The 25,716-nt window shown below is 45.6% G+C and overlaps 9 protein-coding genes and 5 pseudogenes across 9 annotated transcripts; all 14 read left to right on the forward strand.

The window, feature by feature from the left end:
- Positions 1 to 710: 710 nt before the first annotated feature.
- On the forward strand, positions 711 to 1,238 carry LOC123690237 (histone H2A). The gene has a single exon (XM_045633374.1). The coding sequence runs from the start codon at positions 769 to 771 to the stop codon at positions 1,141 to 1,143; it is 375 nt and encodes a 124-aa protein (XP_045489330.1). The 5' UTR covers positions 711 to 768; the 3' UTR covers positions 1,144 to 1,238.
- A 652-nt stretch (positions 1,239 to 1,890) lies between these two features.
- On the forward strand, positions 1,891 to 2,487 carry LOC123690233 (histone H2B). The gene has a single exon (XM_045633370.1). The coding sequence runs from the start codon at positions 1,950 to 1,952 to the stop codon at positions 2,322 to 2,324; it is 375 nt and encodes a 124-aa protein (XP_045489326.1). The 5' UTR covers positions 1,891 to 1,949; the 3' UTR covers positions 2,325 to 2,487.
- A 2,068-nt stretch (positions 2,488 to 4,555) lies between these two features.
- Positions 4,556 to 5,419, forward strand: LOC123690188 (annotated as a pseudogene).
- A 1,484-nt stretch (positions 5,420 to 6,903) lies between these two features.
- Positions 6,904 to 7,376, forward strand: LOC123690239 (annotated as a pseudogene).
- A 19-nt stretch (positions 7,377 to 7,395) lies between these two features.
- LOC123690189 lies at positions 7,396 to 8,469 on the forward strand (annotated as a pseudogene).
- Positions 8,470 to 9,283: 814 nt separating this feature from the next.
- LOC123690229 lies at positions 9,284 to 9,808 on the forward strand (annotated as a pseudogene).
- A 793-nt stretch (positions 9,809 to 10,601) lies between these two features.
- LOC123690244 (histone H4-like) lies at positions 10,602 to 11,045 on the forward strand. The gene is given in 3 exon segments (XM_045633380.1): positions 10,602 to 10,680; positions 10,682 to 10,840; positions 10,842 to 11,045. Coding segments are annotated over 3 exon segments (312 nt in total). The 5' UTR covers positions 10,602 to 10,644; the 3' UTR covers positions 10,959 to 11,045.
- Positions 11,046 to 12,368: 1,323 nt separating this feature from the next.
- LOC123690190 (histone H1, gonadal-like) lies at positions 12,369 to 13,153 on the forward strand. Its single transcript, XM_045633302.1, is given in 3 exon segments — positions 12,369 to 12,469; positions 12,601 to 12,793; positions 12,795 to 13,153. Coding segments are annotated over 3 exon segments (573 nt in total). The 3' UTR covers positions 13,074 to 13,153.
- A 1,370-nt stretch (positions 13,154 to 14,523) lies between these two features.
- LOC123690231 lies at positions 14,524 to 15,054 on the forward strand (annotated as a pseudogene).
- Positions 15,055 to 15,709: 655 nt separating this feature from the next.
- On the forward strand, positions 15,710 to 16,177 carry LOC123690235 (histone H2B-like). Its single transcript, XM_045633372.1, is given in 3 exon segments — positions 15,710 to 15,828; positions 15,830 to 16,003; positions 16,005 to 16,177. Coding segments are annotated over 3 exon segments (375 nt in total). The 5' UTR covers positions 15,710 to 15,765; the 3' UTR covers positions 16,143 to 16,177.
- Positions 16,178 to 18,146: 1,969 nt separating this feature from the next.
- Positions 18,147 to 18,704, forward strand: LOC123690243 (histone H4). The gene has a single exon (XM_045633379.1). It carries the CDS (start codon positions 18,306 to 18,308, stop codon positions 18,615 to 18,617), a length of 312 nt encoding a protein of 103 aa, XP_045489335.1. The 5' UTR covers positions 18,147 to 18,305; the 3' UTR covers positions 18,618 to 18,704.
- A 1,102-nt stretch (positions 18,705 to 19,806) lies between these two features.
- Positions 19,807 to 20,998, forward strand: LOC123690225 (late histone H1-like). Its single transcript, XM_045633364.1, has one exon. It carries the CDS (start codon positions 19,897 to 19,899, stop codon positions 20,716 to 20,718), a length of 822 nt encoding a protein of 273 aa, XP_045489320.1. The 5' UTR covers positions 19,807 to 19,896; the 3' UTR covers positions 20,719 to 20,998.
- A 1,154-nt stretch (positions 20,999 to 22,152) lies between these two features.
- LOC123690238 (histone H2A) lies at positions 22,153 to 22,680 on the forward strand. The gene has a single exon (XM_045633375.1). The coding sequence runs from the start codon at positions 22,211 to 22,213 to the stop codon at positions 22,583 to 22,585; it is 375 nt and encodes a 124-aa protein (XP_045489331.1). The 5' UTR covers positions 22,153 to 22,210; the 3' UTR covers positions 22,586 to 22,680.
- A 652-nt stretch (positions 22,681 to 23,332) lies between these two features.
- Positions 23,333 to 23,929, forward strand: LOC123690232 (histone H2B). Its single transcript, XM_045633369.1, has one exon. It carries the CDS (start codon positions 23,392 to 23,394, stop codon positions 23,764 to 23,766), a length of 375 nt encoding a protein of 124 aa, XP_045489325.1. The 5' UTR covers positions 23,333 to 23,391; the 3' UTR covers positions 23,767 to 23,929.
- Positions 23,930 to 25,716: the final 1,787 nt, after the last annotated feature.

Raw genomic sequence — 25,716 nt, forward strand, 5'->3', positions numbered from 1 at the left:
CACTACTTCCTCTTCGCGATAACAATCCCTTCGGCCGCTCGAGATGCGCCTCCTTCGCCGCCCGAGTGCCCGACTGTTGCCAAATGTAAAAACAATACATGTACCCAATTATCAACAGATGTTATGAGGTGCAATAAAATTTGGCGGGCCAAGACAAAAGACAATAGACAATGGACACACCCCCGCCACCACCCCCACCGGTTCCTATTTAATAAACAAATTCTAAACAAATAACCAAATATGTAATATAAAAATATGTAATAATGGGCGTTTTACACGATTACACAACAGTACATAAAAACGAAAACACGAAACCGGTACACGTTCAAACAAAAAAGATAAAACACACAATAAATATTTGGAATAAAGATTCTAAACAAATAACCAAATACGTAATATAATAATATCTATCTGTATGTATATATATTTTTTTGTATGTATGTATGTATGTATGTATGCATGTAATTTTCATTCTTATTATTATTATTTTTAATTCTAATTCCACGTAATATGTAGATCTTACACACGTGACCGAAGCCCGCGCTCCCCCTCTCGCGCCCCTCACTAACGCTCGCTCGCTGAGCCGGCGGCACCCAATCGCGTTTAATAGCGCAGAGTCGTCGACGTCGTTTCTCGTCACACCCGGCCAGTTGGTTGAACACCGTCCGAATTCATATATAATATGAATTCGTAGCGGCTTGAAAAAAAAATAAGTAACCTGTCGGTTAGTTTTCAGTGAGTTGTGCAGTGCCCAAATAATCAAACGCAATGTCCGGACGTGGCAAGGGAGGCAAGGTCAAGGGAAAGGCAAAGTCGCGTTCCAACCGCGCAGGTCTCCAGTTCCCGGTGGGTCGTATCCACAGGCTGCTCAGGAAGGGCAACTACGCCGAGAGGGTCGGTGCCGGTGCGCCGGTGTACCTAGCGGCCGTTATGGAGTACCTGGCGGCTGAAGTGCTCGAGTTGGCCGGTAACGCGGCCCGTGACAACAAAAAGACCAGGATCATACCGCGTCACCTGCAGCTGGCCATTCGTAACGACGAGGAGCTCAACAAGCTGCTCTCCGGCGTGACCATCGCACAGGGCGGTGTACTGCCTAACATTCAGGCGGTCCTTCTCCCCAAGAAGACCGAGAAGAAGACATAAATTATAATAGCAACGACTGGAGTCTCGTCCAATTATTGTTATTATTCGTGTCGTTGTCAACTCGACGACCTAAAAGGCCCTTTTCAGGGCCGCAATATGATTCATAAAATCGCAATGATCGTGTGGTACGGCCACCGTGCCACCGTGATTTGTTAGATAAATGTATCAGCGACAATAAACGTTCCACACGTCACTATTCACAAAAATTATATACTAAGTACCTACTACTATAAATATGCTTCTATCAAAAAAATTGACTCAATTACCTACTTATTACAATGTGTATATACAATATCGAGTTGTATTTATTTTTTTATTCTTGACAATATTATTTACTTACAACAACAATAATAATAATAAATAAAAATAAAAACAACAATCGAACATGTAGACACGCCCGAAATTCACATTGCTCACGCATAATCCAATCAGTAATAATGAGACAATACATACAATACAGGCATACTGTTATACTACGTTATTATTGTTATTATTTTTAAATAACCATAAATAAACCGTGTCAGAGGGAGAAGGAGATAGAGACGGAGATATACATAATATAACGCCCCGCTCCCTCCGCCGTCGCCGTTCACCCCCCTCGCGCCCCAACACGCGGCGTCCTAACGGTAACGACGCCGTCGATTGGCGGCCGCGAAACGTTTCCTATGTAACGCCGGACCAGTCGCCAGAGCACTTTTCAAAGTGAAGTTTACTGAAGTGAGGTCCAAAAAATATTTCAAATCACAAGTCTAGTGTCTCTCGTTGTTGTCGATACATAGTTTGTGACTGCCTATCTATCGTTCACTATGCCACCAAAGACCAGCGGCAAGGCGGCCAAGAAGTCCGGCAAGGCGCAGAAGAACATATCCAAATCGGACAAAAAGAAAAAGAAGCACAAGAGGAAGGAGAGCTACGCCATTTACATCTACAAGGTACTGAAGCAGGTGCATCCCGACACCGGTATCTCTTCGAAGGCGATGTCAATCATGAACTCGTTCGTGAACGACATCTTCGAGAGGATCGCGGCGGAGGCGTCCCGTCTCGCACACTACAACAAGCGTTCGACGATCACGTCCCGCGAGGTGCAGACCTCCGTGAGGCTCCTGCTGCCCGGCGAGCTCGCCAAGCACGCCGTCAGCGAGGGCACCAAGGCCGTCACCAAGTACACCAGCTCCAAGTGAGCGTCGCGGCGCGGTGGGACAACGGCGGCGGCGGCGTAGGACCAGCACCATCGTCTCGGCGCCGGCGATTTCTCTCTTATATTATTATACGTAATGAAAGTATAATGAGAGCGATTGACTATGATCATCATCATCATGAAAACGGCCCTTTTCAGGGCCACAATATCTATCCGAAGAGTTTGGTGTGTGTGTGTGAACCACACACCACAACGCACAGTATCAACGATAAACGTAAAAAAAAAAAAAAAATATATATATATATATATAAATTAACAATCCCTCTATTATCAAGTACTTTTACCTATAAACCGATAAACAATTATATTAAGTGTAAAAACTATCATGAATATAAACTTAAAATTAAAAAAAAAAAAGACAATAGTCTCGGTGTACATAATTATATATATATATATATATTTATCTCACTCTCTCTCCATCTCTCTCTCTGTCTCTTATTTTATATATTATATAATATTTTGTACATGCACAGAATTTTGTATGTTTAATTAGTGTTGTCCACTGATCAGTGAAAAGTAATGTAAATTCAACTTATTTAACGCGATTAAAGACAAATGAACGTTTTAATTTTTGTTAGTTACCTATTTATTATTGTTATAAACAATTTCATTTTAGATAGGTCTCGTAAATGTCCCGACACACCCGCCCGTCCCGTTCGAGCTCGGTTCGACGTTATATATAAATGCGGCCCAATAGTTTTAAAGGTGTTTATATCATCATCGCAAGCGATACGCGACGGACGTGTACACAGTGGAGTGAAACGTATCTCCGGTCTGATATACGAGGAGACCTCGCGGTGTTCTCAAGGTTTTCCTCGAGAACGTCATCCGCGACGCGGTAACCTACACGGAGCACGCCAAGAGGAAGACCGTCACCGCCATGGACGTCGTGTACGCTCTGAAGCGCCAGGGCCGCACCCTCTACGGTTTCGGCGGTTAAGTTGATTAATTGTTGTCTGTCGTATACATACTTAGGTATATGACGGATATTTTTCAACAAGTAAAAAAGGCCCTTTTCAGGGCCGCATATGTTTCTATTATAAAAATAAAACGTATCAAAACGACTAAACGACACCCACCCACAATTAGTTTTAAGCTACCAATATAAATAAATAATTTAATAAATTACCAATCGATAAATGATTGATTGAATAATACTTTTCATAATATTATCGACTACTATTACTGCTGATACTAATGCTAACTATCCACTAGTGGCATGTTAATATAAAGTTTTCGTACTGTATGTACACGAGGTACGGCGTTAGCAGTCGCTCTCCGGTCGTCATAATAATATTATATCGCAAACGATAAGTATAGTATGTACACATACTATTATAGAGAGATAGCGGTTAGGTTATTATGTTATGCTTAGACATTGAAAATTAAGAATATAGGTGTGCTAATGCTAGGTTGCGACCGAACAGCAATCGCTCCCGGTTGCGTCAATGAAATTTTTGCTTTGAATTTATATAGTGATCTCGCGTGCTTCTCGATCGATGTGTTTGATAAATACTTATAATTAATTTAATCGGACATTTCGACGAGCTCACTAGACTTATTTCGTTTCGTAAATAATATTAATGCTACTACGGAGCAAAGACGAAAGAGAACGCGCGCGCGTCCACGGCCTCGTCTCGGGAGCGCGGTGCTGTCCTACAACATGTCGCATTCGATGCGTTAAATCGATCGTAATCCTAATATATCGCCGAAACGAATGGATCCCGTTGAACCTCGGAATCTTGAGCTCCGCCCTCGGAGGTCGCGCGCGCGGGCCACCTTTCGCTTTAAATTGTTTAATTCGCGATTTAAACTGGACGGTACGCGCGCGACTCGACAATAACAAACTTCAACGCGGATGCCCGACGCGCGCGACCGCCTGGAGCCCCGCCCGACTGCCCGACCGGTGGCCGATATCGTAGACTATCGATCGCCAACGAGATTTCCACCGATTTTTCGTTTGATAATCATCAAAAATCCGATGAGACCGAGACGTGTTAGTGAAAAGTTTCACACTCGAATACGAGAAAACGCACGCAGCCGACGAAGCTCTCGGTCGCGTATACCGATTCGTCTGGCCGGCGCTCACTAGCGCCGCGCACTCTTTACGCACATATTATTATCATCCACCTAGTACGATAATATTATACTACTACATAATATTATAACAATAATATAATTAGTGTGACTGTGTGATTCATATAATTGAAAAAAGAAAAGAAAAATAATGGCCGACACCGCAGTAGCATCGGAGACACCCGCGCCGGCGACGCCCGCCAAGAAGGCACCGAAAGCGGCAGCGGCCGCCAAGAAACCCAAGGCGAGACCGACGCACCCCAAGACCTCCGAAATGGTGAACAGCGCGATCAAGGAGCTCAAGGAGAGGAGCGGATCGTCCCTGCAGGCGATCAAGAAGTACATCGCCTCGAATTATAGCCTCGACGCCGAGAGGTTGGCGCGCGTTCATAAGAAAGTATCTCAAGCGTGCCGTCGCCTCCGGCACCCTGATTCAGGACGAAGGCAAGGGCGCATCGGGCTCGTTCAAGATAGACAGCAAGTCTGGTACCGGCGGCGCCGCTAAGAAGGCGACGGCCGCCTCCGCGTCCTCCGGCGGCAGGGGCTCCGGGGCGGCGGCGTCCTCCGCGGCCAAATCGGCGAAGAAGCCGAGCGCACCCGCCAAGAAGACCGCCGCGAGCGCCGGCGCCAGGAGCAAGAAGGCCGCCGCCGCCGCGTCGGCATCGGCCGCGCGGTCCGCCTCCCCGGCCAAAGCGGGCGGCAGGGGCGTCGCCCGCCAAAGACAAGAAGGCGGCGGCTGCGGCCAAGAGGAAGCCGGTCGCTGCGGCCGCACCGAAGAAGGGTCGCGCCGCCGCCGCCGCCGCGGCGTCCGGCAAGGGCGCGTCGAGCAACGCGGCCGCGTCCAAGGCGAAGAGGAGCGCGAAGCCACCGACCAAGAAACCTAAGGCCCCCTAAACCGAAGAAGGCCGCCGCCGCGCCGCGCCCAAATCGAAGGCCGCCACCACCGCGAAAAAGGCGTCGGGCCGCTTCCAAGAAGTGAACGCGACCATCCACGTTCAATAAGCACGAGCCGCCGCACCGTGTTCGCGTACGCTGACCACCGAGTAGCGGGAGCGGAAGGAGGGTCACCGGCCACCGGACCCAGCGACGAGCGCATCGCAAGTGGTCGGTTGTGTCGATGTCGTATATTATTATTGTAATAATAGACGCACGCACAAACGACGCCCACACAAAAAGCCCTTTTCAGGGCTAACATATGTTTCAATGATGGGCTGCCGTTGAGCCGTCGAGAGTAATCAAACGAATAAACGCACAAAAAAAATATTATATTATATTGAATCCTAAAAATCTACATATATATACAAATAATATATAGCCATTCCATGTTGTCGCAGGTGCTACAAACTATCAAAAATTGTCCAATTGTCGCTAGTTTACCGGCTGGTGATACATATCCTATATTATATAAATAATAAAACATGGCGACATAGGTAGTTGTTAAATTGTCCAATAATGAAGGCAGCGAGAGTGAGAGAGGCAGATTATGTACCTATGTATAAGTATGTAGGTGTGTCTTAATATTTTAACACCTTATTCTAATATTATATTAGATTAGCAACTCACCGTCGCAGCAGCGCCGTATCACCACACACACGAAACACAAAATCGCCACCCGCCACCTGCTAACCACGGTCGGTTCTCTGTATCGTAGATCGCACTCACTTCACACTCGAGAAATACAACAAAAAAAAAAAATGCAATGCAGCACCGCGACCACTACTTCCTCTTCGCGATAACAATCCCTTCGGCGCTCGAGATGCGCCTCCTTCGCCGCCCGAGTGCCCGACTGTTGCCAAATGTAAAAACAATACATGTACCCAATTATCAACAGATGTTATGAGGTGCAATAAAATTTGGCGGGCCAAGACAAAAGACAATAGACAATGGACACACCCCCGCCACCACCCCCACCGGTTCCTATTTAATAAACAAATTCTAAACAGATAACCAAATATGTAATATAAAAATATGTAAATAATGGGCGTTTTACACGATTACACAACAGTACATAAAAACGAAAACACGAAACCGGTACACGTTCAAACAAAAAAGATAAAACACACAATAAATATTTGGAATAAAGATTCTAAACAAATAACCAAATACGTAATATAATAATATCTATCTGTATGTATATATATTTTTTTGTATGTATGTATGTATGTATGTATGCATGTAATTTTCCATTCTTATTATTATTATTTTTAATCTAATTCCACGTAATATGTAGATCTTACACACGTGACCGGAAGCCGCGCTCCCCCTCTCGCGCCCCTCACTAACCTCGCTCGCTCGCTGAGCCGGCGGCACCCAATCGCGTTTAATAGCGCAGAGTCGTCGACGTCGTTTCTCGTCACACCCGGCCAGTTGGTTGAACACCGTCCGAATTCATATATAATATGAATTCGTAGCGGCTTGAAAAAAAAATAAGTAACCTGTCGGTTAGTTTTTCAGTGAGTTGTGCAGTGCCCAAATAATCAAACGCAATGTCCGGGACGTGGCAAGGGAGCAAGGTCAAGGGAAAGGCAAAGTCGCGTTCCAACCGCGCAGGTCTCCAGTTCCCGGTGGGTCGTATCCACAGGCTGCTCAGGAAGGGCAACTACGCCGAGAGGGTCGGTGCCGGGTGCGCCGGTGTACCTAGCGGCCGTTATGGAGTACCTGGCGGCTGAAGTGCTCGAGTTGGGCCGGTACCGCGGCCCGTGACAACAAAAAGACCAGGATCATACCGCGTCCACACTGCAGCTGGCATTCGTAACGACGAGGAGCTCAACAAGCTGCTCTCCGGCGTGACCATCGCACAGGGCGGTGTACTGCCTAACATTCAGGCGGTCCTTCTCCCCAAGAAGACCGAGAAGAAGACATAAATTATAATAGCAACGACTGGAGTCTCGTCCAATTATTGTTATTATTCGTGTCGTTGTCAACTCGACGACCTAAAAGGCCCTTTTCAGGGCCGCAATATGATTCATAAAATCGCAATGATCGTGTGGTACGGCCACCGTTGCCACCGTGATTTGTTAGATAAATGTATCAGCGACAATAAACGTTCCACACGTCACTATTCACAAAAATTATATACTAAGTACCTACTACTATAAATATGCTTCTATCAAAAAAATTGACTTCAATTACCTACTTTATTACAATGTGTATATACATATCGAGTTGTATTTATTTTTTTATTCTTGACAATATTATTTACTTACAACAAACAATAATAATAATAAATAAAAATAAAAACAACAATCGAACATGTAGACACGCCCGAAATTCACATTGCTCACGCATAATCCAATCAGTAATAATGAGGACCAATACATACAATACAGGCATACTGTTATACTACGTTATTATTGTTATTATTTTTAAATAACCATAAATAACCGTGTCAGAGGGAGAAGGAGATAGAGACGGAGATATACATAATATAAACGCCCCGCTCCCTCCGCCGTCGCCGTTCACCCCCCTCGCGCCCCAACACGCGGCGTCCTAACGGTAACGACGCCGTCGATTGGCGGCCGCGAAACGTTTCCTATGTAACGCCGGACCAGTCGCCAGAGCACTTTTCAAAGTGAAGTTTACTGAAGTGAGGTCCAAAAAATATTTCAAATCACAAGTCTAGTGTCTCTCGTTGTTGTCGATACATAGTTTGTGACTGCCTATCTATCGTTCACTATGCCACCAAAGACCCAGCGGCAAGGCGGCCAAGAAGTCCGGCAAGGCGCAGAAGAACATATCCAAATCGGACAAAAAGAAAAAGAAGCACAAGAGGAAGGAGAGCTACGCCATTTACATCTACAAAGGTACTGAGCAGGTGCATCCCGACACCGGTATCTCTTCGAAGGCGATGTCAATCATGAACTCGTTCGTGAACGACATCTTCGAGAGGATCGCGGCGGAGGCGTCCCGTCTCGCACACTACAACAAAGCGTTCGACGATCACGTCCCGCGAGGTGCAGACCTCCGTGAGGCTCCTGCTGCCCGGCGAGCTCGCCAAGCACGCCGTCAGCGAGGGCACCAAGGCCGTCACCAAGTACACCAGCTCCAAGTGAGGCGTCGCGGCGCGGTGGGACAACGGCGGCGGCGGCGTAGGACCAGCACCATCGGCCTCGGCGCCGGCGATTTCTCTCTTATATTATTATACGTCAATGAAAGTATAATGAGAGCGATTGACTATGATCATCATCATCATGAAAACGGCCCTTTTCAGGGCCACAATATCTATCCGAAGAGTTTGGTGTGTGTGTGTGAACCACACACCACAACGCACAGTATCAACGATAAACGTAAAAAAAAAAAAAAAAATATATATATATATATATAAATTAACAATCCCTCTATATCAAGTACTTTTACCTATAAACCGATAAACAATTATATTAAGTGTAAAAACTATCATGAATATGAAACTTAAAAATTAAAAAAAAAAAAAAGACAATAGTCTCGGTGTACATAATTAATATATATATATATATATTTATCTCACTCTCTCTCCATCCTCTCCTCTCTGTCTCTTATTTTATATATTATATAATATTTTGTACATGCACAGAATTTTGTATGTTTAATTAGTGTTGTCCACTGATCAGTGAAAAAGTAATGTAAATCAACTTATTTAACGCGATTAAAGACAAATGAACGTTTTAATTTTTGTTAGTTACCTATTTATTATTGTTATAAACAAATTTCATTTTAGATAGGTCTCGTAAATGTCCCGACACACCCGCCCGTCCCCGTTCGAGCTCGGTTCGACGTTATATATTAACATGCGGCCCAATAGTTTTTAAAGTGTGTTTATATCATCATCGCAAGCGATACGCGACGGACGTGGTCCACACATCGTACATAATATAATAAAGTTTGCATTCAGTCGAGTCGAGTGAGTGAGGTGAGAGCAGTCGTCGTAATGGCACGTACTAAGCAGACAGCCCGTAAGTCCACCGGAGGTAAGGCGCCGCGAAGCAGCTCGCCACCAAGGCGGCCCGCAAGAGCGCTCCAGCCACCGGCGGCGTGAAGAAGCCTCACCGTTACAGGCCCGGTACCGTCGCTCTGAGAGAGATCCGTCGCTACCAGAAGAGTACCAGCTGTTGATCCGCAAGTTGCCGTTCCAGCGTCTGGTGAGGGAGATCGCGCAGGACTTCAAGACCGACCTCAGGTTCCAGAGCTCCGCCGTGATGGCGCTTCAGGAGGCGAGCGAGGCGTATCTGGTGGGCCTCTTCGAGGACACCAACCTGTGCGCCATTCACGCCAAGCGAGTGACGATCATGCCCAAGGACATCCAACTGGCGAGACGCATTCGCGGCGAGCGTGCTTAATTTTGCGCAGCCGCTGCTAAATAATAATAATATTATAATATTATTATTACAACAAAAGGCCCTTTTCAGGGCCGCATATAATTCAAATGATGTGCTTCACAGACAGACATCACGTATCGAACGAATAAAACGAACGTTATACAAAGTCAAAAGGCTTTATTTAGGCTAACATTAAGAATAATTAACCTAATATAATATAAAACAATTAATTTATTGAAATTATTAAATTAATAATTATTTTCGAGATCGATATAACGTAAATGAGGCAGGCGCCTATCGCACTGTGTGTCTCTATGATATTTTCTATTATGCGTCAGCATAATATATTTTCGACTTCAAAGGCAAATGCCGGACAACAATATTTGCGAGCCACCATTGTTTCACTGTTTCTTAGAAAACAATTGCACAATAATGACTTTCTATTATATGTATTATGGCACCACTTCCAGGAATTTATGACTCTTGTTGACGCGTGCTGTAGCTCAGTGTGTGTACCAGGTGTTAATTTTTTTTTTGTTTAGTTAATTGTTAAATGTGTTAAATTTTTTGCGGTGATTTGTTTTTTTTTTCTGTTATTGCGTATTGTTTTCAATTCATGCGTATCGACATATTTTATTATTCATCGGTTTTATTTTGCTTCTTTATGTACATAGTTATTGTAGTTATTTATTTATTTATACATACATAAAATCATAATAATAAGAACGAATCTCACACACCGAACGCCGCTGCCCCGCTGCCTCTCTCCCCTCTGCCCCGTTTATATGCGAGGTCCTAGCTGTCCGAAATCTATATATACAGCACGATTGGTAAGCGCGAAGCGCATTGTAACAGTGATCGTCGTACGTGACACACGTACGTAAGTGCTGGTGATTTTTCTAAGAAGTACAGTTAATTCAGAGACAATCAACGATGACCGGCCGCGGTAAGGGAGGAAAGGGATTGGGAAAAAGGTGGCGCGAAGCGTCACAGGAAGGTGCTCCGTGATAACATCCAGGGTATCACCAAGCCGGCGATTCGGCGTCTGGCGCGCAGGGGTGGAGTGAAACGTATCTCCGGTCTGATATACGAGGAGACTCGCGGTGTTCTCAAGGTTTTCCTCGAGAACGGTCATCCGCGACGCGGTAACCTACACGGAGCACGCCAAGAGGAAGACCGTCACCGCCATGGACGTCGTGTACGCTCTGAAGCGCCAGGGCCGCACCCTCTACGGTTTCGGCGGTTAAGTTGATTAATTGGTGTCTGTCGTATACATACTTAGGTATATGACGGATATTTTTCAACAAGTAAAAAAGGCCCTTTTCAGGGCCGCATATGTTTCTATTATAAAAATAAAACGTATCAAAACGACTAAACGACACCCACCCACAATTAGTTTTAAGCTACCAATATAAATAAATAATTTAATAAATTACCAATCGATAAATGATTGATTGAATAATACTTTTCATAATATTATCGACTACTATTACTGCTGATACTAATGCTAACTATCCACTAGTGGCATGTTAATATAAAGTTTTTCGTACTGTATGTACACGAGTACGCGTTAGCAGTCGCTCTCGTCGTCATAATAATATTATATCGCAAACGATAAGTTATAGTATGTACACATACTATTATAGAGAGATAGCGGTTAGGTTATTTATGTTATGCTTAGACATTGAAAATTAAGAATATAGGTGTGCTAATGCTAGGTTGCGACCGAACAGCATCGCTCCCGGTTGCGTCAATGAAATTTTTGCTTTGAATTTATATAGATCTCGCGTGCTTCTCGATCGATGTGTTTGATAAATACTTATAATTAATTTAATCGGACATTTCGACGAGCACTAGACTTATTTCGTTTCGTAAATAATATTAATGCTACTACGGAGCAAAGACGAAAGAGAACGCGCGCGCGTCCACGGCCTCGTCTCGGGAGCGCGGTGCTGTCCTACAACATGTCGCATTCGATGCGTTAAAATCGATCGTAATCCTAATATATCGCCGAAACGAATGGATCCCGTTGAACCTCGGAATCTTGAGCTCCGCCCTCGGAGGTCGCGCGCGCGGCCCACCTTTCGCTTTAATTGTTTAATTCGCGATTTAAACTGGACGGTACGCGCGCGACTCGACAATAACAAACTTCAAACGCGGATGCCCGACGCGCGCGACCGCCTGGAGCCCCGCCCGACTGCCCGACCGGTGGCCGATAATCGTAGACTATCGATCGCCAACGAGATTTCCACCGATTTTTCGTTTGATAATCATCAAAAATCCGATGAGACCGAGACGTGTTTAGTGAAAAGTTTTCACACTCGAATACGAGAAAAACGCACGCAGCCGACGAAGCTCTCGTCGCGGTATACCGATTCGTCTGGCCGGCGCTCACTAGCGCCGCGCACTCTTTACGCACATATTATTATCATCCACCTAGTACGATAATATTATACTACTACATAATATTATAACAATAATATAATTAGTGATGACTGTGTGATTCATATAATTGAAAAAGAAAAGAAAATAATGGCCGACAACCGCAGTAGCATCGGAGACACCCGCGCCGGCGACGCCCGCCAAGAAGGCACCGAAAGCGGCAGCGGCCGCCAAGAAACCCAAGGCGAGACCGACGCACCCCCAAGACCTCCGAAATGGTGAACAGCGCGATCAAGGAGCTCAAGGAGAGGAGCGGATCGTCCCTGCAGGCGATCAAGAAGTACATCGCCTCGAATTATAGCCTCGACGCCGAGAGGTTGGCGCCCGTTCATAAGAAAGTATCTCAAGCGTGCCGTCGCATCCGGCACCCTGATTCAGACGAAGGGCAAGGGCGCATCGGGCTCGTTCAAGATAGACAGCAAGTCTGGTACCGGCGGCGCCGCTAAGAAGGCGACGGCCGCCTCCGCGTCCTCCGCGGCAGGGGCTCCGGCGCGGCGGCGTCCTCCGCGGCCCAAATCGGCGAAGAAGCCGAGCGCACCCCGCCAAGAAGACCGCCGCGAGCGCCGGCGCCAGGAGCAAGAAGGCCGCCGCCGCCGCGTCGGCATCGGCCGCCGGGTCCGCCTCCCCGGCCAAAGCCGGGCGGCAGGGGCGTCGCCGCCAAAGACAAGAAGGCGGCGGCTGCGGCCAAGAGGAAAGCCGGTCGGCTGCGGCCGCACCGAAGAAGGGGTCGCGCCGCCGCCGCCGCCGCGGCGTCCGGCAAGGGCGCGTCGAGCAACGCGGCCGCGTCCAAGGCGAAGAGGAGCGCGAAGCCACCGACCAAGAAACCTAAGGCCCCCAAACCGAAGAAGGCCGCCGCCGCCGCGCCCAAATCGAAGGCCGCCACCACCGCGAAAAAGGCGTCGGCCGCTTCCAAGAAGTGAACGCGACCATCCACGTTCAATAAGCACGAGCCGCCGCACCGTGTTCGCGTACGCTGACCACCGAGTAGCGGGAGCGGAAGGAGGGGTCACCGGCCACCGGACCAGCGACGAGCGCATCGCAAGTGGTCGGTTGTGTCGATGTCGTATATTATTATTGTAATAATAGACGCACGCACAAACACGCCACACAAAAAGCCCTTTTCAGGGCTAACATATGTTTCAATGATGGGCTGCCGTTGAGCCGTCGAGAGTATCAAACGAATAAACGCACAAAAAAAAATATTATATTATATTGAATCCTAAAAATCTACATATACTATACAAATAATATATAGCCATTCCATGTTGTCGCAGGTGCTACAAACTATCAAAATTGTCCAATTGTCGCTAGTTTACCGGCTGGTGATACATATCCTATATTAATATAAATAATAAAACATGCGACATAGGTAGTTGTTAAATTGTCCAATAATGAAGGCAGCGAGAGTGAGAGAGGCAGATTATGTACCTATGTATAAGTATGTAGGTGTGTCTTAATATTTTAACACCTTATATCTAATATTATATTAGTTAGCAACCTCACCGTCGCAGCAGCGCCGTATCACACACACACGAAACACAAAATCGCCACCGCCACCTGCTAACCACGGTCGGTTCTCTGTATCGAGATCGCACTCACTTCACACTCGAGAAATACAACAAAAAAAAAAAAATGCAATGCAGCACCGCGACCACTACTTCCTCTTCGCGATAACAATCCCTTCGGCCGCTCGAGATGCGCCTCCTTCGCCGCCCGAGTGCCCGACTGTTGCCAAATGTAAAAACAATACATGTACCCAATTATCAACAGATGTTATGAGGTTGCAATAAAATTTGGCGGGCCAAGACAAAAGACAATAGACAATGGACACACCCCCGCCACCACCCCCACCGGTTCCTATTTAATAAACAAATTCTAAACAAATAACCAAATATGTAATATAAAAATATGTAATAATGGGCGTTTTACACGATTACACAACAGTACATAAAAAACGAAAACACGAAACCGGTACACGTTCAAACAAAAAAGATAAAACACACAATAAATATTTGGAATAAAGATTCTAAACAAATAACCAAATACGTAATATATAATACTATCTATCTGTATGTATATATATTTTTTTTGTATGTATGTATGTATGTATGTATGCATGTAATTTTCATTCTTATTCTTATTATTTTTAATTCTAATTTCCACGTAATATGTAGATCTTACACACGTGACCGAAGCCCGCGCTCCCCCCTCTCGCGCCCCTCACTAACGCTCGCTCGCTGAGCCGGCGGCACCCAATCGCGTTTAATAGCGCAGAGTCGTCGACGTCGTTTCTCGTCACACCCGGCCCAGTTGGTTGAACACCGTCCGAATTCATATATAATATGAATTCGTAGCGGCTTGAAAAAAAAATAAGTAACCTGTCGGTTAGTTTTCAGTGAGTTGTGCAGTGCCCAAATAATCAAACGCAATGTCCGGACGTGGCAAGGGAGGCAAGGTCAAGGGAAAGGCAAAGTCGCGTTCCAACCGCGCAGGTCTCCAGTTCCCGGTGGGTCGTATCCACAGGCTGCTCAGGAAGGGCAACTACGCCGAGAGGGTCGGTGCCCGGTGCGCCGGTGTACCCTAGCGGCCGTTATGGAGTACCTGCGCGGCTGAAGTGCTCGAGTTGGCCGGTAACGCGGCCCGTGACAACAAAAAGACCAGGATCATACCGCGTCACCTGCAGCTGGCCATTCGTAACGACGAGGAGCTCAACAAGCTGCTCTCCGGCGTGACCATCGCACAGGGCGGTGTACTGCCTAACATTCAGGCGGTCCTTCTCCCCAAGAAGACCGAGAAGAAGACATAAATTATAATAGCAACGACTGGAGTCTCGTCCAATTATTGTTATTATTCGTGTCGTTGTCAACTCGACGACCTAAAAGGCCCTTTTCAGGGCCGCAATATGATTCATAAAATCGCAATGATCGTGTGGTACGGCCACCGTGCCACCGTGATTTGTTAGATAAATGTATCAGCGACAATAAACGTTCCACACGTCACTATTCACAAAAATTATATACTAAGTACCTACTACTATAAATATGCTTCTATCAAAAAAATTGACTCATTACCTACTTATTACAATGTGTATATACAATATCGAGTTGTATTTATTTTTTTATTCTTGACAATATTATTTACTTACAACAACAATAATAATAATAAATAAAAATAAAAACAACAATCGAACATGTAGACACGCCCGAAATTCACATTGCTCACGCATAATCCAATCAGTAATAATGAGACAATACATACAATACAGGCATACTGTTATACTACGTTATTATTGTTATTATTTTTAAATAACCATAAATAAACCGTGTCAGAGGGAGAAGGAGATAGAGACGGAGATATACATAATATAACGCCCCGCTCCCTCCGCCGTCGCCGTTCACCCCCCCTCGCGCCCCAACACGCGGCGTCCTAACGGTAACGACGCCGTCGATTGGCGGCCGCGAAACGTTTCCTATGTAACGCCGGACCAGTCGCCAGAGCACTTTTCAAAGTGAAGTTTACTGAAGTGAGGTCCAAAAAATATTTCAAATCACAAGTCTAGTGTCTCTCGTTGTTGTCGATACATAGTTTGTGACTGCCTATCTATCGTTCACTATGCCACCAAAGACCAGCGGCAAGGCGGCCAAGAAGTCCGGCAAGGCGCAGAAGAACATATCCCAAATCGGACAAAAAGAAAAAGAAGCACAAGAGGAAGGAGAGCTACGCCATTTACATCTACAAGGTACTGAAGCAGGTGCATCCCGACACCGGTATCTCTTCGAAGGCGATGTCAATCATGAACTCGTTCGTGAACGACATCTTCGAGAGGATCGCGGCGGAGGCGTCCCGTCTCCGCACACTACAACAAGCGTTCGACGATCACGTCCCGCGAGGTGCAGACCTCCGTGAGGCTCCTGCTGCCCGGCGAGCTCGCCAAGCACGCCGTCAGCGAGGGCACCAAGGCCGTCACCAAGTACACCAGCTCCAAGTGAGCGTCGCGGCGCGGTGGGACAACGGCGGCGGCGGCGTAGGAACCAGCACCATCGTCTCGGCGCCGGCGATTTCTCTCTTATATTATTAATACGTAATGAAAGTATAATGAGAGCGATTGACTATGATCATCATCATCATGAAAACGGCCCTTTTCAGGGCCACAATATCTATCCGAAGAGTTTGGTGTGTGTGTGTGAACCACACACCACAACGCACAGTATCAACGATAAACGTAAAAAAAAAAAAAAAAAATATATATATATATATATAAATTAACAATCCCTCTATTATCAAGTACTTTTACCTATAAACCGATAAACAATTATATTAAGTGTAAAAACTATCATGAATATGAAACTTAAAAATTAAAAAAAAAAAAAAAGACAATAGTCTCGGTGTACATAATTATATATATATATATATTTATCTCACTCTCTCTCCATCTCTCTCTCTGTCTCTTATTTTATATATTATATAATATTTTGTACATGCACAGAATTTTGTATGTTTAATTAGTGTTGTCCACTGATCAGTGAAACAGTAATGTAAATTCAACTTATTTAACGCGATTAAAGACAAATGAACGTTTTAATTTTGTTAGTTACCTATTTATTATTGTTATAAACAATTTCATTTTAGATAGGTCTCGTAAATGTCCCGACACACCCGCCCGTCCCGTTCGAGCTCGGTTCGACGTTATATATAAATGCGGCCCAATAGTTTTAAAGGTGTTTATATCATCATCGCAAGCGATACGCGACGGACGTGTCCACACATCGTACATAATATAATAAAGTTTGCATTCAGTCGAGTCGAGTGAGTGAGTGAGAGCAGTCGTCGTAATGGCACGTACTAAGCAGACAGCCCGTAAGTCCACCGGAGGTAAGGCGCCCGCGAAAGCAGCTCGCCACCAAGGCGGCCCGCAAGAGCGCTCCAGCCACCGGCGGCGTGAAGAAGCCTCACCGTTACAGGCCCGGTACCGTCGCTCTGAGAGAGATCCGTCGCTACCAGAAGAGTACCGAGCTGTTGATCCGCAAGTTGCCGTTCCAGCGTCTGGTGAGGGAGATCGCGCAGGACTTCAAGACCGACCTCAGGTTCCAGAGCTCCGCCGTGATGGCGCTTCAGGAGGCGAGCGAGGCGTATCTGGTGGGCCTCTTCGAGGACACCAACCTGTGCGCCATTCACGCCAAGCGAGTGACGATCATGCCCAAGGACATCCAACTGGCGAGACGCATTCGCGGCGAGCGTGCTTAATTTTGCGCAGCCGCTGCTAAATAATAATAATATTATAATATTATTATTACAACAAAAGGCCCTTTTCAGGGCCGCATATAATTCAAATGATGTGCTTCACAGACAGACATCACGTATCGAACGAATAAAACGAACGTTATACAAAGTCAAAAGGCTTTATTTAGGCTAACATTAAGAATAATTAACCTAATATAATATAAAACAATTAATTTATTGAAATTATTAAATTAATAATTATTTTCGAGATCGATATAACGTAAATGAGGCAGGCGCCTATCGCACTGTGTGTCTCTATGATATTTTCTATTATGCGTCAGCATAATATATTTTCGACTTCAAAGGCAAATGCCGACAACAATATTTGCGAGCCACCATTGTTTCACTGTTTCTTAGAAAACAATTGCACAATAATGACTTTCTATTATATGTATTTATGGCACCACTTCAGGAATTTATGACTCTTGTTGACGCGTGCTGTAGCTCAGTGTGTGTACCAGGTGTTAATTTTTTTTTTGTTTAGTTAATTGTTAAATGTGTTAAATTTTTGCGGTGATTTGTTTTTTTTTCTGTTATTGCGTATTGTTTTCAATTCATGCGTATCGACATATTTTATTATTCATCGGTTTTATTTTGCTTCTTTATGTACATAGTTATTGTAGTTATTTATTTATTTATACATACATAAAATCATAATAATAAGAACGAATCTCACACACCGAACGCCGCTGCCCCGCTGCCTCTCTCCCCTCTGCCCCGTTTATATGCGAGGTCCTAGCTGTCCGAAATCTATATATACAGCACGATTGGTAAGCGCGAAGCGCATTGTAACAGTGATCGTCGTACGTGACACACGTACGTAGTGCTGGTGATTTTTCTAAGAAGTACAGTTAATTCAGAGACAATCAACGATGACCGGCCGCGGTAAGGGAGGAAAGGGATTGGGAAAAGGTGGCGCGAAGCGTCACAGGAAGGTGCTCCGTGATAACATCCAGGGTATCACCAAGCCGGCGATTCGGCGTCTGGCGCGCAGGGGTGGAGTGAAACGTATCTCCGGTCTGATATACGAGGAGACTCGCGGTGTTCTCAAGGTTTTCCTCGAGAACGTCATCCGCGACGCGGTAACCTACACGGAGCACGCCAAGAGGAAGACCGTCACCGCCATGGACGTCGTGTACGCTCTGAAGCGCCAGGGCCGCACCCTCTACGGTTTCGGCGGTTAAGTTGATTAATTGTTGTCTGTCGTATACATACTTAGGTATATGACGGATATTTTTCAACAAGTAAAAAAGGCCCTTTTCAGGGCCGCATATGTTTCTATTATAAAAATAAAACGTATCAAAACGACTAAACGACACCCACCCACAATTAGTTTTAAGCTACCAATATAAATAAATAATTTAATAAATTACCAATCGATAAATGATTGATTGAATAATACTTTTCATAATATTATCGACTACTATTACTGCTGATACTAATGCTAACTATCCACTAGTGGCATGTTAATATAAAGTTTTCGTACTGTATGTACACGAGTACGGCGTTAGCAGTCGCTCTCGTCGTCATAATAATATTATATCGCAAACGATAAGTATAGTATGTACACATACTATTATAGAGAGATAGCGGTTAGGTTATTATGTTATGCTTAGACATTGAAAATTAAGAATATAGGTGTGCTAATGCTAGGTTGCGACCGAACAGCATCGCTCCCGGTTGCGTCAATGAAATTTTTGCTTTGAATTTATATAGATCTCGCGTGCTTCTCGATCGATGTGTTTGATAAATACTTATAATTAATTTAATCGGACATTTCGACGAGCTCACTAGACTTATTTCGTTTCGTAAATAATATTAATGCTACTACGGAGCAAAGACGAAAGAGAACGCGCGCGCGTCCACGGCCTCGTCTCGGGAGCGCGGTGCTGTCCTACAACATGTCGCATTCGATGCGTTAAAATCGATCGTAATCCTAATATATCGCCGAAACGAATGGATCCCGTTGAACCTCGGAATCTTGAGCTCCGCCCTCGGAGGTCGCGCGCGCGGCCACCTTTCGCTTTAATTGTTTAATTCGCGATTTAAACTGGACGGTACGCGCGCGACTCGACAATAACAAACTTCAAACGCGGATGCCCGACGCGCGCGACCGCCTGGAGCCCCGCCCGACTGCCCGACCGGTGGCCGATATCGTAGACTATCGATCGCCAACGAGATTTCCACCGATTTTTCGTTTGATAATCATCAAAAATCCGATGAGACCGAGACGTGTTAGTGAAAAGTTTCACACTCGAATACGAGAAAACGCACGCAGCCGACGAAGCTCTCGTCGCGGTATACCGATTCGTCTGGCCGGCGCTCACTAGCGCCGCGCACTCTTTACGCACATATTATTATCATCCACCTAGTACGATAATATTATACTACTACATAATATTATAACAATAATATAATTAGTGTGACTGTGTGATTCATATAATTGAAAAAGAAAAGAAAATAATGGCCGACACCGCAGTAGCATCGGAGACACCCGCGCCGGCGACGCCCGCCAAGAAGGCACCGAAAGCGGCAGCGGCCGCCAAGAAACCCAAGGCGAGACCGACGCACCCCAAGACCTCCGAAATGGTGAACAGCGCGATCAAGGAGCTCAAGGAGAGGAGCGGATCGTCCCTGCAGGCGATCAAGAAGTACATCGCCTCGAATTATAGCCTCGACGCCGAGAGGTTGGCGCCGTTCATAAGAAAGTATCTCAAGCGTGCCGTCGCCTCCGGCACCCTGATTCAGACGAAGGGCAAGGGCGCATCGGGCTCGTTCAAGATAGACAGCAAGTCTGGTACCGGCGGCGCCGCTAAGAAGGCGACGGCCGCCTCCGCGTCCTCCGGCGGCAGGGGCTCCGGCGCGGCGGCGTCCTCCGCGGCCAAATCGGCGAAGAAGCCGAGCGCACCCGCCAAGAAGACCGCCGCGAGCGCCGGCGCCAGGAGCAAGAAGGCCGCCGCCGCCGCGTCGGCATCGGCCGCCGGGTCCGCCTCCCCGGCCAAAGCGGGCGGCAGGGGCGTCGCCGCCAAAGACAAGAAGGCGGCGGCTGCGGCCAAGAGGAAGCCGGTCGCTGCGGCCGCACCGAAGAAGGGTCGCGCCGCCGCCGCCGCCGCGGCGTCCGGCAAGGGCGCGTCGAGCAACGCGGCCGCGTCCAAGGCGAAGAGGAGCGCGAAGCCACCGACCAAGAAACCTAAGGCCCCCAAACCGAAGAAGGCCGCCGCCGCCGCGCCCAAATCGAAGGCCGCCACCACCGCGAAAAAGGCGTCGGCCGCTTCCAAGAAGTGAACGCGACCATCCACGTTCAATAAGCACGAGCCGCCGCACCGTGTTCGCGTACGCTGACCACCGAGTAGCGGGAGCGGAAGGAGGGTCACCGGCCACCGGACCAGCGACGAGCGCATCGCAAGTGGTCGGTTGTGTCGATGTCGTATATTATTATTGTAATAATAGACGCACGCACAAACACGCCACACAAAAAGCCCTTTTCAGGGCTAACATATGTTTCAATGATGGGCTGCCGTTGAGCCGTCGAGAGTATCAAACGAATAAACGCACAAAAAAATATTATATTATATTGAATCCTAAAAATCTACATATATATACAAATAATATATAGCCATTCCATGTTGTCGCAGGTGCTACAAACTATCAAAATTGTCCAATTGTCGCTAGTTTACCGGCTGGTGATACATATCCTATATTATATAAATAATAAAACATGCGACATAGGTAGTTGTTAAATTGTCCAATAATGAAGGCAGCGAGAGTGAGAGAGGCAGATTATGTACCTATGTATAAGTATGTAGGTGTGTCTTAATATTTTAACACCTTATTCTAATATTATATTAGTTAGCAACTCACCGTCGCAGCAGCGCCGTATCACACACACACGAAACACAAAATCGCCACCGCCACCTGCTAACCACGGTCGGTTCTCTGTATCGAGATCGCACTCACTTCACACTCGAGAAATACAACAAAAAAAAAAAATGCAATGCAGCACCGCGACCACTACTTCCTCTTCGCGATAACAATCCCTTCGGCCGCTCGAGATGCGCCTCCTTCGCCGCCCGAGTGCCCGACTGTTGCCAAATGTAAAAACAATACATGTACCCAATTATCAACAGATGTTATGAGGTGCAATAAAATTTGGCGGGCCAAGACAAAAGACAATAGACAATGGACACACCCCCGCCACCACCCCCACCGGTTCCTATTTAATAAACAAATTCTAAACAAATAACCAAATATGTAATATAAAAATATGTAATAATGGGCGTTTTACACGATTACACAACAGTACATAAAAACGAAAACACGAAACCGGTACACGTTCAAACAAAAAAGATAAAACACACAATAAATATTTGGAATAAAGATTCTAAACAAATAACCAAATACGTAATATAATAATATCTATCTGTATGTATATATATTTTTTTGTATGTATGTATGTATGTATGTATGCATGTAATTTTCATTCTTATTATTATTATTTTTAATTCTAATTCCACGTAATATGTAGATCTTACACACGTGACCGAAGCCCGCGCTCCCCCTCTCGCGCCCCTCACTAACGCTCGCTCGCTGAGCCGGCGGCACCCAATCGCGTTTAATAGCGCAGAGTCGTCGACGTCGTTTCTCGTCACACCCGGCCAGTTGGTTGAACACCGTCCGAATTCATATATAATATGAATTCGTAGCGGCTTGAAAAAAAAATAAGTAACCTGTCGGTTAGTTTTCAGTGAGTTGTGCAGTGCCCAAATAATCAAACGCAATGTCCGGACGTGGCAAGGGAGGCAAGGTCAAGGGAAAGGCAAAGTCGCGTTCCAACCGCGCAGGTCTCCAGTTCCCGGTGGGTCGTATCCACAGGCTGCTCAGGAAGGGCAACTACGCCGAGAGGGTCGGTGCCGGTGCGCCGGTGTACCTAGCGGCCGTTATGGAGTACCTGGCGGCTGAAGTGCTCGAGTTGGCCGGTAACGCGGCCCGTGACAACAAAAAGACCAGGATCATACCGCGTCACCTGCAGCTGGCCATTCGTAACGACGAGGAGCTCAACAAGCTGCTCTCCGGCGTGACCATCGCACAGGGCGGTGTACTGCCTAACATTCAGGCGGTCCTTCTCCCCAAGAAGACCGAGAAGAAGACATAAATTATAATAGCAACGACTGGAGTCTCGTCCAATTATTGTTATTATTCGTGTCGTTGTCAACTCGACGACCTAAAAGGCCCTTTTCAGGGCCGCAATATGATTCATAAAATCGCAATGATCGTGTGGTACGGCCACCGTGCCACCGTGATTTGTTAGATAAATGTATCAGCGACAATAAACGTTCCACACGTCACTATTCACAAAAATTATATACTAAGTACCTACTACTATAAATATGCTTCTATCAAAAAAATTGACTCAATTACCTACTTATTACAATGTGTATATACAATATCGAGTTGTATTTATTTTTTTATTCTTGACAATATTATTTACTTACAACAACAATAATAATAATAAATAAAAATAAAAACAACAATCGAACATGTAGACACGCCCGAAATTCACATTGCTCACGCATAATCCAATCAGTAATAATGAGACAATACATACAATACAGGCATACTGTTATACTACGTTATTATTGTTATTATTTTTAAATAACCATAAATAAACCGTGTCAGAGGGAGAAGGAGATAGAGACGGAGATATACATAATATAACGCCCCGCTCCCTCCGCCGTCGCCGTTCACCCCCCTCGCGCCCCAACACGCGGCGTCCTAACGGTAACGACGCCGTCGATTGGCGGCCGCGAAACGTTTCCTATGTAACGCCGGACCAGTCGCCAGAGCACTTTTCAAAGTGAAGTTTACTGAAGTGAGGTCCAAAAAATATTTCAAATCACAAGTCTAGTGTCTCTCGTTGTTGTCGATACATAGTTTGTGACTGCCTATCTATCGTTCACTATGCCACCAAAGACCAGCGGCAAGGCGGCCAAGAAGTCCGGCAAGGCGCAGAAGAACATATCCAAATCGGACAAAAAGAAAAAGAAGCACAAGAGGAAGGAGAGCTACGCCATTTACATCTACAAGGTACTGAAGCAGGTGCATCCCGACACCGGTATCTCTTCGAAGGCGATGTCAATCATGAACTCGTTCGTGAACGACATCTTCGAGAGGATCGCGGCGGAGGCGTCCCGTCTCGCACACTACAACAAGCGTTCGACGATCACGTCCCGCGAGGTGCAGACCTCCGTGAGGCTCCTGCTGCCCGGCGAGCTCGCCAAGCACGCCGTCAGCGAGGGCACCAAGGCCGTCACCAAGTACACCAGCTCCAAGTGAGCGTCGCGGCGCGGTGGGACAACGGCGGCGGCGGCGTAGGACCAGCACCATCGTCTCGGCGCCGGCGATTTCTCTCTTATATTATTATACGTAATGAAAGTATAATGAGAGCGATTGACTATGATCATCATCATCATGAAAACGGCCCTTTTCAGGGCCACAATATCTATCCGAAGAGTTTGGTGTGTGTGTGTGAACCACACACCACAACGCACAGTATCAACGATAAACGTAAAAAAAAAAAAAAAAATATATATATATATATATAAATTAACAATCCCTCTATTATCAAGTACTTTTACCTATAAACCGATAAACAATTATATTAAGTGTAAAAACTATCATGAATATGAAACTTAAAAATTAAAAAAAAAAAAAGACAATAGTCTCGGTGTACATAATTATATATATATATATATATTTATCTCACTCTCTCTCCATCTCTCTCTCTGTCTCTTATTTTATATATTATATAATATTTTGTACATGCACAGAATTTTGTATGTTTAATTAGTGTTGTCCACTGATCAGTGAAAAGTAATGTAAATTCAACTTATTTAACGCGATTAAAGACAAATGAACGTTTTAATTTTTGTTAGTTACCTATTTATTATTGTTATAAACAATTTCATTTTAGATAGGTCTCGTAAATGTCCCGACACACCCGCCCGTCCCGTTCGAGCTCGGTTCGACGTTATATATAAATGCGGCCCAATAGTTTTAAAGGTGTTTATATCATCATCGCAAGCGATACGCGACGGACGTGTCCACACATCGTACATAATATAATAAAGTTTGCATTCAGTCGAGTCGAGTGAGTGAGTGAGAGCAGTCGTCGTAATGGCACGTACTAAGCAGACAGCCCGTAAGTCCACCGGAGGTAAGGCGCCGCGAAAGCAGCTCGCCACCAAGGCGGCCCGCAAGAGCGCTCCAGCCACCGGCGGCGTGAAGAAGCCTCACCGTTACAGGCCCGGTACCGTCGCTCTGAGAGAGATCCGTCGCTACCAGAAGAGTACCGAGCTGTTGATCCGCAAGTTGCCGTTCCAGCGTCTGGTGAGGGAGATCGCGCAGGACTTCAAGACCGACCTCAGGTTCCAGAGCTCCGCCGTGATGGCGCTTCAGGAGGCGAGCGAGGCGTATCTGGTGGGCCTCTTCGAGGACACCAACCTGTGCGCCATTCACGCCAAGCGAGTGACGATCATGCCCAAGGACATCCAACTGGCGAGACGCATTCGCGGCGAGCGTGCTTAATTTTGCGCAGCCGCTGCTAAATAATAATAATATTATAATATTATTATTACAACAAAAGGCCCTTTTCAGGGCCGCATATAATTCAAATGATGTGCTTCACAGACAGACATCACGTATCGAACGAATAAAACGAACGTTATACAAAGTCAAAAGGCTTTATTTAGGCTAACATTAAGAATAATTAACCTAATATAATATAAAACAATTAATTTATTGAAATTATTAAATTAATAATTATTTTCGAGATCGATATAACGTAAATGAGGCAGGCGCCTATCGCACTGTGTGTCTCTATGATATTTTCTATTATGCGTCAGCATAATATATTTTCGACTTCAAAGGCAAATGCCGACAACAATATTTGCGAGCCACCATTGTTTCACTGTTTCTTAGAAAACAATTGCACAATAATGACTTTCTATTATATGTATTTATGGCACCACTTCAGGAATTTATGACTCTTGTTGACGCGTGCTGTAGCTCAGTGTGTGTACCAGGTGTTAATTTTTTTTTTGTTTAGTTAATTGTTAAATGTGTTAAATTTTTGCGGTGATTTGTTTTTTTTTCTGTTATTGCGTATTGTTTTCAATTCATGCGTATCGACATATTTTATTATTCATCGGTTTTATTTTGCTTCTTTATGTACATAGTTATTGTAGTTATTTATTTATTTATACATACATAAAATCATAATAATAA

The sequence above is a fragment of the Pieris rapae genome, chromosome 23 (assembly GCF_905147795.1).
Source record: "Pieris rapae chromosome 23, ilPieRapa1.1, whole genome shotgun sequence".
Taxonomy (NCBI): domain Eukaryota; kingdom Metazoa; phylum Arthropoda; class Insecta; order Lepidoptera; family Pieridae; genus Pieris; species Pieris rapae.

Excerpts from the sequence above, each read along its gene's own strand:
- LOC123690238 (XM_045633375.1), top strand. The coding sequence starts at position 22,211 with ATGTCCGGACGTGGCAAGGGAGGCAAGGTCAAGGGAAAGGCAAAGTCG.
- LOC123690225 (XM_045633364.1), top strand. The coding sequence starts at position 19,897 with ATGGCCGACACCGCAGTAGCATCGGAGACACCCGCGCCGGCGACGCCC.
- LOC123690237 (XM_045633374.1), top strand. The coding sequence starts at position 769 with ATGTCCGGACGTGGCAAGGGAGGCAAGGTCAAGGGAAAGGCAAAGTCG.
- LOC123690233 (XM_045633370.1), top strand. The coding sequence starts at position 1,950 with ATGCCACCAAAGACCAGCGGCAAGGCGGCCAAGAAGTCCGGCAAGGCG.
- LOC123690232 (XM_045633369.1), top strand. The coding sequence starts at position 23,392 with ATGCCACCAAAGACCAGCGGCAAGGCGGCCAAGAAGTCCGGCAAGGCG.
- LOC123690243 (XM_045633379.1), top strand. The coding sequence starts at position 18,306 with ATGACCGGCCGCGGTAAGGGAGGAAAGGGATTGGGAAAAGGTGGCGCG.